The following is a 15,978-nucleotide window of genomic DNA, read 5'->3' as shown; positions in this document are numbered from 1 at the left end:
TGGTTTCTCTGAAAGAATTATAAGAAAATGAGTGAGATATTGGACAAAATATTACCATTTGCTTCCAAATGGTATGTTATATTAACGGCGGCAGCCGTGGTTTATTTTCTTGTTTCGTTTATTGAGTATCAAAGTTTTGTCAAAAAGCATGGATGTAAAGAAGCCACGAAACTAGACACTCCATATTTTTGTATTCCTCAGTTACGTCAGATATTGAAGAAAAAGTCGGAAGGTCGCATGGTTGATTATATCAAAGAGATTTTCGATACAGCAGGTAAGGACACTTTGTATTTGCGTTTGGCTTCAGTAAGGGTCGTAGTAACCAATGATCCCGAAAACATTAAGGCTGTATTAGCAACTCAATTCAATGACTTCGCTCTCGGGACGAGGCACGCACATTTCAAGCCATTGTTAGGGGATGGTATATTTACTTTAGATGGTGAGGGCTGGAAACATTCAAGAGCCATGCTTAGACCTCAATTCGCCAGGGAACAGGTTGCTCATGTTAAGTCCCTTGAGCCACACTTACAAGTTTTCGCTAAACATATCAAATTAGCAGAAGGCGATACCATTAATATCCAAGACTTATTCTTTAAATTGACTGTTGACACTGCCACAGAATTTTTGTTTGGTGAATCAGTTCATTCGTTATATGACGAAAAGATTGGCTTACCAGCACCCTTAGATTTTGATGGGAAAGTAGCTTTTGCTGAATCATTCAATGTATCGCAGCAGTACTTGAGTTCTAGAGCTTATTCTCAGTTTCTATACTTCCTTATTAACAACAAAGAATTCAGGAGTAATAATGCAAAGGTTCACAAGTTTTGCAAATACTATGTGGACAAGGCTTTGAACACTTCGCAAGATGAATTGGATAAAAAGTCGAAGGATGGATATATCTTTTTATATGAGTTGGTCAAACAAACGAGGAATGCCAAAGTGTTGCAGGATCAATTATTGAATATATTATTGGCTGGAAGAGATACCACTGCTGGCTTGTTGTCATTCACCTTTTTTGAATTGGCTAGGAATCCAAGAATTTGGGAAAAGTTGAAAGAAGAAATTTATGATCACTTTGGATCAGGTGATAATGTCGATATCGAAGCGATAACCTTCGAATCAATGAAAAAATGCGAATATTTAAAGTTTGTTTTAAATGAAGCTCTCAGATTATACCCTTCTGTGCCAATAAACTTTAGGGTTGCCACTAAAACGACTACATTACCTAGAGGCGGTGGGCCAGATGAGCAATCTCCTGTTTACGTAGGTAAAGGTACAACTGTTGCCTATTCGGTGTACTGTACTCACAGACTTGAGGAATATTATGGAAAGGATGCGTTAGAGTTCAGACCAGAAAGATGGGCTGATATTAAGAGACTAGGATGGGCTTATGTTCCCTTCAATGGTGGACCTAGAATCTGCTTGGGGCAACAGTTTGCCTTGACAGAGGCAAGCTATGTTATCACAAGGTTGGTACAAATGTTTCCTAACTTAGTTTCTAAGGATGACAGACCATACCCTCCCCAAAAATCAGTTCAATTAACCATGTGTCATCAAGATGGTGTTTTCGTCTCTTTAAGCTAATGAATGGCTCTGAGAAAAGTTACTTACAGACGCAAGAGAGCGCTTATGCATGGGTTGAGCTACTATGCAATGATTATAAAAAATTGCTCATTATGTAAAGTATATATTGATCACTACATAAAATAAAATCATAAAGGAATCCAAAAAAATATAGTTCTCTTCTAAAGAGTTTCATAAATAAGCTCTTGTAGTTTATATTCTTCATTAGCTTCATCAATTTCTTGCCAATTGCCAATTAAATCATCGCCTCTTACTACACCTGGAAGTGTCTTCCCATTATTTTGACGCCTCCAAATCTTCTTCGCTTCTTCGTCAGTACCCAAATCTCGATAACTGAATTTTATGCCATTAGCATTTAGAATAGTTGTTAAGCGATTTGTTTTATTCATTATCTGCATACCACCAGCCAATGATGTATATATAAACACTGGCTGTGATTCTAAATGCTTCCGTATATCTTCAGGAGAAACGTCAATGGCATCTAAATCATCTTCGTCCTCCATGCTCTTAGACCGATCTTTAGGAGCCGTTTCTAAAGTAGTAATATCAGACTTTGATTTTGATTCGTTAATGGTATCAGATAACTTTTCTTCCTTGCTAATGACCCCGCCATCCTCTTCAATAGTTTCAGACTTATCCTTTTTATGATATTGATCAGCTTCAGCCAAGTCATCCCTTCGCTCAATGTCCTGAGAATCTTCAGTTTTGCTGACTTCACTTTGAACAGATTCATGGTCTTGTTTCAAATTCTCTAGTTCATTTTCTTCAGATTGCTTGTCTTCAGAGGCAAGAGTTGCGCTACTGTAATTTTCCGCGTTACCTTGTTCCTCATTTGTTTCAGCATTGCTTTCATCATGGTTAATGGTTGGAGTAACTTGATTGCTCTCATTATCGACATTTGCAATTGATTTTGAAGCGTTTTCATTTTCCCTTGAATCCAAAGGGAGATCTTCCTTCTTCAAAGTTTCTATCTTCTCATCTTCGGGAGTATCATGATCACTCAAGTTTTTCACGTTGCGCTCTGAATGGATATCAGCCAACGGCGGCAGTCCATCAGCAATATCACCATCCTTTTCGATATCGTTGGATTCCAAAAAGGAATGATGTTCCTTAGATACATCTCGAGCTGGCTTTTCTTCCGAGTCTAGGAAACCCAGATTATTCAACTCTTTTTCAGGTACATTCGTATCATTAGCATTTTCATATTCGTTGTGAGCTTTCCCTTTCAGCACCTCATGATTAAAAGATTTCGGATTCGAGTAATTTTCTTCTTCGTCCTCTTTTACCGTCTTCAAATCCGAAGTGTTAGCTGTCAAATCTGCCAACTCTTCGGGGCCAGCAGATACTAAATTTTTAGAGATCTCAATTGGGACGTCGGAAACAGGAATTTCTACATTCTTTAAGGCATCAGTAGGTTCCTCGGAGTTTTTTACTTGATGTGAATCTTTTTCATCTACTTTCTTAGGATTTTTGGACTTATCAGAATTGTGATTCTCTTCAGAATCTCCCTCCTTTAAATGAAGAACTTCTTCAACCATTGTGTCCAACCGATCGATACCAGAATACGGATCATCTGTAAGGAGAGCACCTTCTTTTGCCAATTCAGTTGTATCAGCATCATTTTTCTCATCTTCCCTTGGCTCGGGTTGTCTTGACCGAGAACGAGAAATTGATCTTAGGTAATTGGTTGAAGATTGAGATCTTGATGAACAGTTAATTGGGTCATATGAGGGTTTTGGCCTGTCTACATCGAAATTTGTGTAATCGCCAGTTGTAACCAATGAAGGATCAGTTGTAACAGATTCCGATCTTTCACGTTCTGCAGCCGCGATGGACTCACCCATTGTTGGCCTAGCCTGTCTTGGTAATCTGTCATTATCTTCATCCTCCTCTTTCAAATCTTGGGTAGAAGCAGCAAACTCTGGCGGTAACTCATATTTAGATGGTTCGTCAATATTGGTATTCTTGTAGGAATCTCCACGAGCCAAATGAGGTCTGGCTGACGAAGATCTTGACCTATCAGCATGAGAAGAAACAGCAGATCTTGACCTAGATCTTGATCTGGATTCTTCTTGGGGCTCAGTATGGAAATATGGCGTGTGCATGCTCTCAGCAAAGTTCAAACCACTACCACCTGATTCACGACCATCAGGAACAGCAAAGGTTGGAAGTGGTTTCGTCGGAAAAGAATCCTTTTTAGTAATTCTCTCTCTCTCAGTTGACTTAGGCAAGAGGTGTGGGTCGCGGGTTTGTACATTGTTAAGAAAGTCATTATGGTCTTTAATATCATGGGCAAGTTGATATTCCGATAAATTAGGGGTTGAAAAATCAGAATGACCATATATGGAATTCTTAGCAGCCGGGGCACTATCCTTTTTTTGAGAAGGGGATTTATGCCTTCTACTCCCAATTTCACCACTGTCCATTTCTTCTTCAGATTCATCATCAGAAAAGTCCTTTCTAGCTGAAGCAAGATTATCCGTTGGGATTTTCGCAGCGTCAATATCAGACGAGGATGTATACTTTCCTTTAGATTCAAAAAGCTTACTTTCCTCTTTCCTTTTTTTCGCGTCTTGCTTTTGTTGGTAGATAGCATTCTTTTTAACATTTCCTTGATCATCCAAATAGTTCTCAAAGCCTTCTTCCGAGCCCAATAGAGCACCTTCAGTCATTAGATCATCTAAAGAAGCTGTTAAATGGCTTAGACTCGAATTTCCTGTCTTTGGCTTGCCTTTTTTAGCTGCCTTATATTTTTCTGGATGAATATAATTATTATGGGGTGAATCGTCTGCAGATCTGAGAGACGACCCGACTAAGGAAGGCGAGTCAAGTCTCTCAGCCTTTTCCAATTGCTCTTCAAAATCCATTGTTACTATATTCCTATCGACCCAGAGAAATTCACTTAGTTGTGGTAATTTTATGTACTTGCTCTAGATCTTCCAATCAAATCGACGTCCTTTTTAGCAACGTAATCTCATATTATTTGGGTTTTGTGCTAACCTGCATTTATGCTGTAATATTTTTTTGTTGTTTCAATGAATTTGCAGGTTATTTCTCTGTGTCGTTATTACACATATTTCTTTTTCGGTTAATAATCGCTACGATGATAGCGGTTATTTTGATTATATATATCCCATTTCTTCTGAATTAGGTACAACTAATTATTTAACCTTTGTCTTAATTATAAGTAAACTAAGGATATCCACACGAACTATACCCGGCCTTCCAAGATGAGTTCAAAGTCAGCGGCAGCCATCTTACAGCGACAATTTAAGGACTTGACTGACCCTAAAAAGGGGATTCCATCTTTTCATATTGAGTTAGATGATGACAACATCTTCCTTTGGAATATTGGAATAATGGTATTGAACAAAGACTCTATGTACCATGGGGGCTATTTCAAAGGTCAAATGAGATTTCCCAGCGATTTTCCTTTTTCCCCTCCAACCTTCAGATTTACGCCTGCCATCTACCACCCGAATGTCTACAGAGATGGGCGCTTATGTATTTCAATATTACATCAAGGTGGTGATCCTACATCAGAAGAACCCGATAGCGAGACTTGGACTCCCGCACAGACTGTGGAATCTGTTTTGATTTCCATCATTTCGTTGTTGGAGGATCCAAACGTTTCATCTCCTGCTAATATTGACGCTTCCGTCGAATTAAGAAAAAATCCTGAAGCGTACAAAAAGAAGGTCTTGCAGGAAGTTGAAAGATCCAAAGCCGACATACCAGAAGATTTCATCACTCCTGAATCCGAATTATTTGCATATTCTAATGGTAATCTTCCTGGTAAAGACATAGAACAAGATCCTGTTGATGAAGACTTCTGGTATGATAGTGAAGAAGAAGAAAGCTTTGATGAAGAGAGCTTAATGGATGATATGGAAGATAATGATGACGACGAGGAAGAAGAGGAAGAGGATGATGACGTAGATTTAGTAGGAAAATGAACTTTTTCAAGCAAGATTTAACATCTATTGAGAATGTGTTCACTAAGTACGAATCTATGAACGAGTTTTTGCAGGAAATATAGACTCCATCATCTCCTTTTATTATGCATTAGTTCTTTTTTCCATAATACATACATGAGATAGTTCCTATTGGAATTACTCATATTCTATTTTCATTTAATATTATTTTAATATATAGCCAGCTGATTAGATGGTCCGAAATGAACCAGTGTAGTCAAAATTCTTATCAGTCTTATGCCTTACTCAGTCTTATGGTAACCTCGCAACCCTTCGCTCAAAGCTTTAGTTAAATTATCTAACTTTAACTTAGCAACTGGTTTGGGAAACAATTTACTGTAGAATAAAATTGCATAAAGATTGTCACCCTCTGCTTTAGAGTCTGAATATAACACTCTCTGGACTATGCAACTAATATTTTTGTCTAATTCGAGAACCTGCCAGTCATCAAGTGAGTCTTTTGTTTTCTCAATCAGTTCTTCAAGTTGATTTATGGCTATTAAAGAATATATCTTGAGTGAATCAATAGATAAATTTACTATGTTGTGTTCTGGGAGAAGCTCAGTATTTATTATAGTATCCAAAGGTAAACCCTCGCTTGATAATAATGAGACCGCAAGAGGTGAGTTTGATGTAGATTCTATTTCTTGATCTATCGGCAGCAAGGTTTGTGATAGTATTTCTGATATTTGCTTCGCTTTAAGCATTATTGTATGATACAAAGGATATTTTTAAAACACACCTTGTCTTTTGACAATTTTTGGAGCTCGAGAATAAAAGACTTGAGTTTCAAAAAAACCTTTCAAACAATAAGGAACACAATAAGGAACCAGTATCCACTACTTATCTCAGTGACATACGTTTGATACACCAGTATATAATCCTTCAAAATCTTAAGCCGAAAGCACGCTCACTACATTTTACATTGAGTCGTTTTGTGATACTTTTAATGTGTAGTACGCGTTAACTAATAACCGATATCTGAATAAAATAAAAATATCACATATCAGCGTCTAACTCAATACCAATAAAGAGGCTCTTTCTTTCAGCTGAAGCGATTGAGAGATACTTTGGTGAAAAGTTACGAAGAGAGCAATTAATTTTGTAAGCGAGCTACTTAAATTTTTATTTTTTTTTTGGCATTGCATTGTTTACTTTTTTAATCTCTGATTCAACATACACCAATTGCATTTTAGAAGTTAAATAGGATGGAAATATGGATTCAATAAGTACTAGGAAAAAGAAGAACCAAATTATGGCTTCACAACAGAGTACATCGACTCGACTTCCTTTGAAAGAGACGAACAATAATGTACCGTCGCCAGTTTTGAAAAAACAAAAACTCACAAAACATTCTAATCTGGCTGTTAGCTTGCAGATCCATGGTAAGCCTTCCTTAGAAGCCACAAAAAACGCAAACCAGCAGTCTTCGAAATCATCTAGACTAGCTGGTTTGGAGTTGTACAACTGGCAACAGTCGTGGAGAAAAATAATGAAGGAGTCTGTTGTGTATTTTGAAGGAGTAGAGGAGCACGATCCATCTCAGCATAGTGAATATAAAAAGGCGGCAAAGGCCTTGAAACAGGTCGGTTGCACGATTTCTTCATTTTATGACTCAAATGTAACTATTATCATTAGCCGCAGACCATTTAAAGCAAGTAAGCAATATTCTTCGAACGATATCTTTTCTAATGCTATTAGTTTAAAGACAAAAGTATGGGATTATGATAAGGTATTCAGATTCTTGAAGAATTTAGGGGTTCTGGATCAAAATGTTGCAACGAGCAAAGGAAATGGTTCGACTTCCAATGATGCTAATTTGTACAATTTATTGAAAGAAGAAAAGATATTTGGTACAACCGACCGTGATCCAACGGCGAAGAGAGATGACTTCCATTATTTTACTAAAAACTATCTATACTCGTATGACCTTTCACAAAAAGTGAGGCCCATTGCAATAAGAGAATGGAGCGAGGATTCCGTTCCAGTATTGAGTTTAACATTGGACGGCAAATGTCCTTTTATTCCCGATACATCTGAAAACAGTGAACGAAAAAAAGCTCGCCGAGCACAGAAGTTTCAAGCAACAAAAGAGTATAGACAACTTCTAAAAAAGGCTACTAATGAGATCATAAATGATATTAAAGAAGGAACCCCATTCAGTGGGACTGGCATAAATGGTACGAGTACAAGTACCGATAGAGATAACGACGATGAGAGCACAGTGATACAACAATCTGATGCGAATTGTCAGAATAGTAATTTTAATACAAAAGATAATAATGGTGATGATGGGATTACCAAGACCTCAGACCAAAATGATCCTATCATTAAACAGAAAATTGGCGCTTCTAACAATCCTACTAATATAACGTTAAGAGATCAGGTTCCATTGCTAAGAAATTCATCTTGTGTGCAACCTCTAAATTCAAAATACTTTGACCTCGCCGCTTCAGGATATAATGGAGCATCAAATGCTAATAATTTCTCAGTTGACTCGAATCTCAATAGCAATGCCATTCAGGGCAATGGTCTCGGGCCAACAATTTCTCAAGTTCCCTCTAAAAACCTTAATAACCTAAAAAGAAGAATTATAATGAAAAAACAGCAACAGAAGAGCATTGATTCTGAAAAGGAAAGAGATCTCAGACCAGGATATTGCGAGAATTGTCGGGTCAAGTATGATAACTTTGAAGATCATATAAGCTCGAATCGCCATCGTAATTTTGCTTGTGATGATCGAAACTTCAAAGATATCGATATATTAATTGAAACTTTGAGTGAAACTAAGTCTATGGGTTTCGTTTCATCGAACGGCGACTATAAATACGCCTGAGTAGTTAATTTCTTTACGTATTGTTCTATTGCATATTGTCCACTACATATTAGTCATTAGAGTTTCTGTAGTTCAGTACTTAAATGATTCTCTTTTTGAACTACTTTTTTTTTTCTTGTCGCATATTGTGAAAATTTATCTAAGCTTTGAATAAATTTAGTAATACGTACAGAGTATGATCAACTATTCAGCTTTAAGAATAGCAAGTCTTTGCTTCAAGAAAAATGCAAGACGCTACTATTCTGACTTTTTGAAAAGCTTACCTCGTGTTCCAGATGCTGGTTCGAGAATAACTAACAAGAACAAAGCAGTTGACTCCAATGTGGAAATTTCTTCAGGGCCAAAGACTTCATTAAAGACGAATAGATTTGCTAAGAAGTATTCTCAGAACGGAATGAAATCATTTAAGTCAAAGACAATTGGAGATATAGGTGCCCAGAGAGACAACCTTAGAAAATCTGAAAAAGAAAAAGATACTAATATTAAGAGACATAATCAATATTTACAAGTCAAAGAGAGGCTAAGACAAAAAGAAAAAACTCTACCCAACTCTAATTCAAGATTCAATCCTAAAAGGAATCAAGCTTCTGCGACGAAGAAAGAGTCTTTAAAGAAGGATCGTCCAAGGATTGATATTCGAATTCCCTCATTTATTAGCGTCTCAAATTTGGCTACTATAATGCATGTCCCATTGGCTGAGGCATTCAAAAAGCTAGATGATTTGGGTTTTGAACACATAAGACATAACTATATTTTAGACAAAGAAAATGCTTCTTTGATAGCAGAGGAATTCAACTTTAATGTCGTAACTATTGATGAAGGTAACGAAGATGATTTGTTTCCGGAGCCGATTAAGCCTGATTTACTTAAGGAGAGACCACCAGTGGTTGCAATAATGGGTCATGTTGACCATGGAAAGACCACAATCTTGGACAACTTGAGGAAGTCCTCAATAGTGGAAAAGGAATTTGGTGGAATCACCCAACACATTGGAGCATTTTCAGTCATTACGCCAATATCGAAGAAAAAGATAACATTTTTAGACACACCAGGACATGCTGCTTTTTTAAAGATGAGGGAAAGGGGTGCTATAATTACCGATATTATCATTTTAGTCGTTGCTGCCGATGATTCAGTAATGCCTCAAACAATTGAAGCAATCAAGCACGCCAAGAGATCAGGAGTCCCGCTAATAGTCGCCATTAATAAATGCGATAAATCAGGAATCAATGTTGATAAAGTACTAGCAGATTTATCTCGACATGGGATTGATATTGAGGACTATGGAGGAGAAGTTCAGACAGTAAGAGTGTCTGGTAAGACTGGCCTTAACATGGATAAATTGGAAGAAGCAGTTATCACTCTTAGTGAACTAGAAGACTTCAAGGCAGAATTTTCCGGTGTTCAAAGCGAAGGGTGGGTGATTGAATCACAAGTAGAAAAGGGAACAGGAAATGCTGCAACTGTGCTTGTTCGTCGTGGGACTGTAAAAGTCGGTGATTTCTTGGTTGCTGGTAAAACCTATTGTAAAGTAAGAGGAATGAAGGATGAAAATGGCAAACTCATCAAGTCTTGTGGTCCATCTATAGCTGCTCAAATTTGGGGATGGAAGGAGCTACCAGAAAGTGGCGATCAAATATTACTTGCAAAAAATGAAAAAACCGCTAGAAAGGTTGTTGAACATAGAATTACTAATCACAGGAGTATTCAAGCCACAAGGGATATTGAAAATATCAATCAAAAGACGCAAGAAATAATCGAAGAATCTAAAAGACAAGAAAAGCTCAATGAACTTAAGATGGCCGGGATTGAGACTAAATCTCTTGAAGATGAATCAGAGAAAAATGAAACGGAACAAGTGAACTACATGATCAAAGCAGACGTTTTCGGCTCCGCCGAGGCAATTAAAGAGAGCATCGATGGCCTCGACTTTGATGAAGTAAAGTCGCATGTGGTTTCTCATAGTACAGGCCCTCCATCTGAATCTGATATTGACTTGGCGAAGGCGCTAGACGCTCTGATATTATGCTTCAATATCAAAACTCCTCTGCAAATTTTAAAGAAAGCAGACAAAGAAGGAGTTACGGTCAAAAGTCACAACGTTATCTACCATTTGATTGAGGACGTAACGAATGAACTCTCATCTCATTTAAAGCCTATTATAGAAACAAAGGTTTTAGGAGAAGTCCAAATAAAGGATATCTTTTACATATCTGCAAAAAACAAGTCCAAAATTAAAATTGCAGGTTGCAAAGTTGCCTCAGGTATCATAAAAAGGTCTTCAAAGGTGAAAGTGATTCGGGGAGAAGAGGTAATATATACAGGAATATTATCATCATTAAAGCATGTAAAGACGGATATATCTGAAGCTAACAAAGGCTCAGAATGTGGGTTGTCGCTAGAGAACTGGGACAAATTTGAAAGTGGTGACAAGATAGAAGTTTTCGAAGAAATTAGTCATCCCAGGTATCTTTGATTGTACATAGTAAATAGTGTAAATAGGAAAAACCCGCGTTCATAACCAAATTACAGCATCAAAATTTGCACTTTATCTCTCAAAATATGATAAAGTTCAGTTAATTCAGAATATGAGTTCAGATGAAGACTATTCTTCTGGCGAAGAAGAAATTTTCGACAAGGGCAAGAAATCCAACGTCTTTTTAGGATTTGTCGATGATAAAATAAGCGAAGATTCGAGTGCTGATTTACCAACGTTCGAGGATTCATTTATGGGATTCAAGCCGGTATGGTTACATCCCAAGTCACGTCCTAAGAATTCTCAATTAAGTTGTGATAACTGTGGTGATCGTATGGCCCTCTTGCTTCAGGCATTTGCGCCCTTGGATGACAAGCTATATGATAGGGTTTTGTACATATTTGGCTGCCGGAATACTTCAAGGTGTTCCAAGAAGAAAGGAACTATAAAATGCATACGAGGAATAAGCAAGGATCCCAAAAAGATGGAGATAATTAAGGGGCAACAGGAAAATGTCAAGAAAAATGAGTTGGATGAAATATTAAATTTGGAGAACAAAAAGAAAATTTCATTTGATGTTAGCAAAGACTTGTTTTCAGGTTCCGGTTCGACTCAGAATCCTTTTGGTAGTTCTGCAAGTGAGAACCCTTTCAAGAGCACTGCAAGCGAGAGTCCTTTCATTTCAGGGTCAAATAATGCATCTGTGACACCAAGTGAGGGACCTCAGAAGGAAAAAATAAATGAGATAAAACCTTCCTACGCAGAGATATCAGCTCATTTGGATGGCAACGAGAAGACCAAAAGAGCTCCCTCGGAGGAAAAGGAAGGCAATATTCCATCTTATCCTGGGTACTTCCTATATGTTGAAAAAGAGACTTTAAAAAAAAATGTCGTTGACAAAGAAATTGAAAAGTATAAGCACTTAATCAACTCAGAAGTCGAACCTGAGAAATCAGGTAGCTCAAGAAAGTCGAATGCGATTTCATCAGACTTGCACCCTCTGACAGCAAAAATGGCGAATGCATTGAATGATAAATATTTTCAGGCATTTACCGATGTAGTTAAACACAATCCGGGTCAGGTATTAAGATACGATCTTGGTGGTAGACCGCTCCTCTATAGTGGGAAAGACTCTGTTGCATCGAAATTCGTCTCATCGCAGGACATCAATATTGCGCCTCCTTCATACAACCCTTCTTCCAAGCGACAATTCGAATTGCAGCTTATGCCCAAAGCTATTATGGATTTAGAATCAAGCGACAAAGATGTGACTATGGCTGACATTTTAGCTGGCATGGCTTGGGGCACTATTATTGTATGCACGGACGTTGAGGATTTCATTCCAGACGACTATTTTGACGAGAACAACGTAGCTTATATCGAAGAATGGTGCGGTGTTCAATGGGAAGATTCCGTTTAGGGACCAAATATGTATGTACTTTATTAGTGTTCCTTCTAATTCGTTAGGGTCATTTGTAGATGCGCGTATAGTATGCGCGGGATGTAATAAAAAGCTTGCCTTCTTACAACATAGTATAGGTTTTGTAAAGATAGATCTTGGAATTGGTATACCCAGGATTTAAGATCGTACCAATCAGATCACTTTTTGCTACGAACCTTGCGTCTTAGGGGCACCCAGGATAAGGTGAAACGTAATCTCAAAGTAAATCCCCCGTTTATTCGAGCTCTTACAATCCACTGCTGTGCATGCGTTATGTCGCGCGTTCCTTGTTGCTGCGCTACACTAATTGAAGGGTTTTTTCTATTCTTAGCGATAAGTAAATCGAATATGTACTGTATACTAGACATTCCGGATGAGACAGGATATCATCGGACCTAACCTAATTTCTAACATCTCACAGTAAAGACGAATTTGAAGTAAATGATAAAGGTGTTTTTGATTTCCATAACAATATTAATATCAAGTTGCAAGTTATTAAAAGTACACGTAACAGATATTTTAGATGTCAAGTGGCCATTTTCACCATCGGGACAGCTCTTCTAGCTCTGAGGATGAGTCTGGTGGGTTTCAGTCGCACATACAGCTACCTGCTGTGAATTTAAGCAATTATAGAAAGCAAAATGCTAAAACCTCATCAACAGTCAACTTGTCAAAGGCAGGAAAAAAGCTTCGCCAGCCCAAATCAGTGAGGTTTCCGGATCTGTGTGGAGCTAGACTGTCAATAATAAGCAATACATCATCAAATACCAATAATTCATCTGCGTCAGATATCTCTCTACCCAACAGCGAGCGAGCTGATTTGCCAGACTTTAGAATTAAGCCAAGTGATATAAAGTCACCAGATATTTCCGATGAAGAAAGTGATGTCGATCTGGACGCAGTCCCTGCTCAAACCTTCCCATCCCATGTTCCTGATTCCTCTGACGATGATGATAATGATGCGCGGTCAGCCTCCTCAAAAGCATCTAAGAAATCGTCGAAGTCTTCTTCGTCTAAGAAGTCTCTGTCTTCAAAAGCATCTTCCCCGTCGAAAGGGCCATCACCACCCGCCAAAAATGAAATGGACATAACAGATCAAAGGAGAAAATCTTCGTCTTCATCTGGATCAGGTGAACGAGTGAAGGGCCTCAAAAGTATATTGAGAAAAATGTCTTTGAGTGACCATGCACATCCAAACTCGGACAGGCAACTTGATGACCATGAGATGTCTAACTCAGATACCTTTTTAGGACGGGTTCTTAATGCTGGTGGACAAAGCATGAGTGGCGGTGGTCTAGCACCTGGCGCATCTCAAAGATCTAATGAAGGCGCAGAAGATGAAGAAAAGAATATCGGGTTAAGTGATAATGATGGTGAAGCTATAGAAATGAAGAAAATCGACTTTAACTCATTGAATTCTGAAGCCAAAAAGTTAATATCTGCTCACATACCAGGAGCTGATAGCTTGACTAACACAACTCCTGATGTGTCAGATTATGAAGACAGTTCAAAAAATGACTCTGATGCTCACTTGTTGGACAAAGAGCAAGAAAATACTGGAAATAAGGAGAACAATAATGAGGATAAAAATAAAACTTTCTATGCCCCAAACCCCGATTACTATGTGAGAGGCGAGTCGGACGATTCTTTGAAAGACGAATTTTTACTCGATGAAGCACATGAAGGTATTGTGCCCCCTAAGAAGGTTCATGCTGGTGTTCTTTCTTCTTTACTAAAGTTGTATCAAAACCCTCAGGAGATAAAATCATCATCTAGCCTTGCTATGAGTGATGGGGCTACATTGGCCGATTATGATTTCGATGATAACCTTTATAATAAGAAAGGAACTAGTACTTTTGACTTCACGGAGCTCAAAAGTGGTCTCAAGAAGGGCCCGAAGCTGGTTGCTAATATGGCAAGCAAGTTAGGCCATCATAGAAATAAAGCTTCAAGCTCAAGAAACAGCGAAGAACATTTGAATCCAAAGAATATTGATAATAGTAGTGATGATGGAGATGATAATAACTATGAGATGGATGCTTCTGCGTTGCCATCCTTTCAAAATGCACGTCCTAAGGGGCCTAAGAAAGCTAGTGGCACTAGTGTTCCGGCACCTTCGAAATTCTCAAAAAAGCTCAAACAACATAGAAGAGAAGCAGAACAGAGATTACGTATTACCGTTCACATTGCAGATATCTTACAAAGACAGAGATTTATTATTAGAATGTGCAAAGCCCTTATGTTATTCGGTGCCCCAACTCATAGATTGGAAGAGTATATGGTAATGACGAGTAGAGTCTTAGAAATTGATGGTCAATTCATATATTTTCCTGGCTGTATGATAATTTCGTTTGGTGATGTTGCCACTAGAACTTCTGAAGTTCATCTAGTGAGGTGTGCACAGGGCTTGAACCTATCGAAACTTAGTTTCACTCACAAAATCTACAAAGATGTTATACATGATTTAATTGGAGTGGAGGAAGCGGCTCAAAAACTAGAGCAGCTTTTGAAGGACAAAAACAAATATCCGCCATGGTTGTGCGTTCTATTTTATGGTCTTGGATCAGCGCTGGTTTGTCCCTTTGCTTTCTCTGGTGGATGGTATGATGTTCCCGTAGTATTTGGAATTGGATTGTGTGTTGGTTACCTTCAATACTTTGTTTCGTCGATATCGAACTTGTACTCTTCAGTCTTCGAAGTGAGCTCCTCGATTGTCGTATCATTTATCTCTAGAGGTATAGGATCTATTAACGGTGGAAAAACATTTTGCTTCTCTGCTTTAGCCCAAGGAGCCCTTGCGTTAATTTTACCAGGTTATATTATCCTTTGCGGGTCATTGGAGTTGCAATCGAGAAATTTGGTAGCTGGTTCTGTTAGAATGTTTTACGCAATAATTTATTCACTTTTCTTAGGTTTTGGGATCACTTTAGGCGCCGCATTATTCGGTTGGGTGGGGCATGTTCATGATACGAATTTGACATGTGAGCATAAGATTAATGATAAGTTTAAGATCTTGTTTGTTCCCATGTTTTCAATCATTTTAGGACTCATAAATCAGGCGTCGTTTTCTCAATTACCGATTATGATTATAATATCCTGCACTGGGTACGTTGGAACATATTTTGCAGGCAAATATTTTAGTGAAGTTACTGAGTTTACTGCCTGTATTGGTGCTTTTATTGTTGGTATTCTAGGAAACATGTATTCAAGAATTTTTAAGGGAATGGCCGTGAGTGCCATGTTACCTGCGATTTTCGTTCAAGTTCCCTCTGGTATAGCGTCGCATAGTACATTATTATCTGGAGTGAAGTCTGCCAACAAGATCACTCAAGCAAATTCCACTTCATCTTCGGATAGTGGAAGCGATTCCTTGTCTTTATCATTTGGTGTTAGTATGGTAGAAGTATCTATCGGTATTAGTGTCGGATTATTTGCGGCAGCTCTTGTGGTGTACCCGTTTGGAAAAAAGAGAACAGGACTTTTCACTTTATAGATTTGAAAATAGATATTCATATAAATAAGACAAAAATAAAAGTACGAGGAAATAACCGAAAAGGTTAAGTTTAAGTAGAAAACATTTAATTAAAAATAACATTATAAGAAGTTTTCAATTAAGATATCCATTCGTGACGTCAACCCAATCTATGTGTTAAGCATTTGGATTGTC

At 38.0% G+C, this 15,978-nt stretch overlaps 8 protein-coding genes across 8 annotated transcripts; 6 read left to right on the top strand and 2 right to left on the bottom strand.

The window, feature by feature from the left end:
• Window positions 1–27: 27 nt before the first annotated feature.
• On the top strand, window positions 28–1,584 carry PRCAT00000097001 (uncharacterized protein; the record flags this gene model as incomplete). The annotated part of the gene is made up of 1 exon (XM_062956911.1): window positions 28–1,584. One exon carries the CDS (start codon window positions 28–30, stop codon window positions 1,582–1,584), a length of 1,557 nt encoding a protein of 518 aa, XP_062806951.1.
• Window positions 1,585–1,745: 161 nt separating this feature from the next.
• On the bottom strand, window positions 1,746–4,451 carry PRCAT00000096001 (uncharacterized protein; the record flags this gene model as incomplete). Its single annotated transcript, XM_062956900.1, has 1 exon — window positions 1,746–4,451. One exon carries the CDS (start codon window positions 4,449–4,451, stop codon window positions 1,746–1,748), a length of 2,706 nt encoding a protein of 901 aa, XP_062806950.1.
• Window positions 4,452–4,814: 363 nt separating this feature from the next.
• Window positions 4,815–5,540, top strand: CDC34 (SCF E2 ubiquitin-protein ligase catalytic subunit; the record flags this gene model as incomplete). The annotated part of the gene is made up of 1 exon (XM_062956889.1): window positions 4,815–5,540. One exon carries the CDS (start codon window positions 4,815–4,817, stop codon window positions 5,538–5,540), a length of 726 nt encoding a protein of 241 aa, XP_062806949.1.
• A 260-nt stretch (window positions 5,541–5,800) lies between these two features.
• Window positions 5,801–6,265, bottom strand: PRCAT00000094001 (uncharacterized protein; the record flags this gene model as incomplete). The annotated part of the gene is made up of 1 exon (XM_062956878.1): window positions 5,801–6,265. One exon carries the CDS (start codon window positions 6,263–6,265, stop codon window positions 5,801–5,803), a length of 465 nt encoding a protein of 154 aa, XP_062806948.1.
• A 509-nt stretch (window positions 6,266–6,774) lies between these two features.
• DBF4 (protein serine/threonine kinase activating protein) lies at window positions 6,775–8,394 on the top strand (the record flags this gene model as incomplete). The annotated part of the gene is made up of 1 exon (XM_062956867.1): window positions 6,775–8,394. The coding sequence occupies one exon, from the start codon at window positions 6,775–6,777 to the stop codon at window positions 8,392–8,394; it is 1,620 nt and encodes a 539-aa protein (XP_062806947.1).
• A 175-nt stretch (window positions 8,395–8,569) lies between these two features.
• Window positions 8,570–10,870, top strand: IFM1 (translation initiation factor 2; the record flags this gene model as incomplete). The annotated part of the gene is made up of 1 exon (XM_062956856.1): window positions 8,570–10,870. The coding sequence occupies one exon, from the start codon at window positions 8,570–8,572 to the stop codon at window positions 10,868–10,870; it is 2,301 nt and encodes a 766-aa protein (XP_062806946.1).
• A 112-nt stretch (window positions 10,871–10,982) lies between these two features.
• PRCAT00000091001 (uncharacterized protein) lies at window positions 10,983–12,290 on the top strand (the record flags this gene model as incomplete). Its single annotated transcript, XM_062956844.1, has 1 exon — window positions 10,983–12,290. The coding sequence occupies one exon, from the start codon at window positions 10,983–10,985 to the stop codon at window positions 12,288–12,290; it is 1,308 nt and encodes a 435-aa protein (XP_062806945.1).
• A 544-nt stretch (window positions 12,291–12,834) lies between these two features.
• On the top strand, window positions 12,835–15,804 carry PRCAT00000090001 (pheromone-regulated protein; the record flags this gene model as incomplete). Its single annotated transcript, XM_062956833.1, has 1 exon — window positions 12,835–15,804. The coding sequence occupies one exon, from the start codon at window positions 12,835–12,837 to the stop codon at window positions 15,802–15,804; it is 2,970 nt and encodes a 989-aa protein (XP_062806944.1).
• Between the last annotated feature and the right edge of the window lie 174 nt (window positions 15,805–15,978).

The sequence above is a fragment of the Priceomyces carsonii genome (genome assembly GCF_900007245.1).
Source record: "Priceomyces carsonii strain CBS4050 genome assembly, scaffold: Debaryomyces_carsonii_scaffold_1, whole genome shotgun sequence".
Lineage (NCBI taxonomy): Eukaryota > Fungi > Ascomycota > Pichiomycetes > Serinales > Debaryomycetaceae > Priceomyces > Priceomyces carsonii.
Note: the sequence above shows the minus strand (reverse complement) of the source record. Positions and strands in the feature narration are given on the sequence as shown.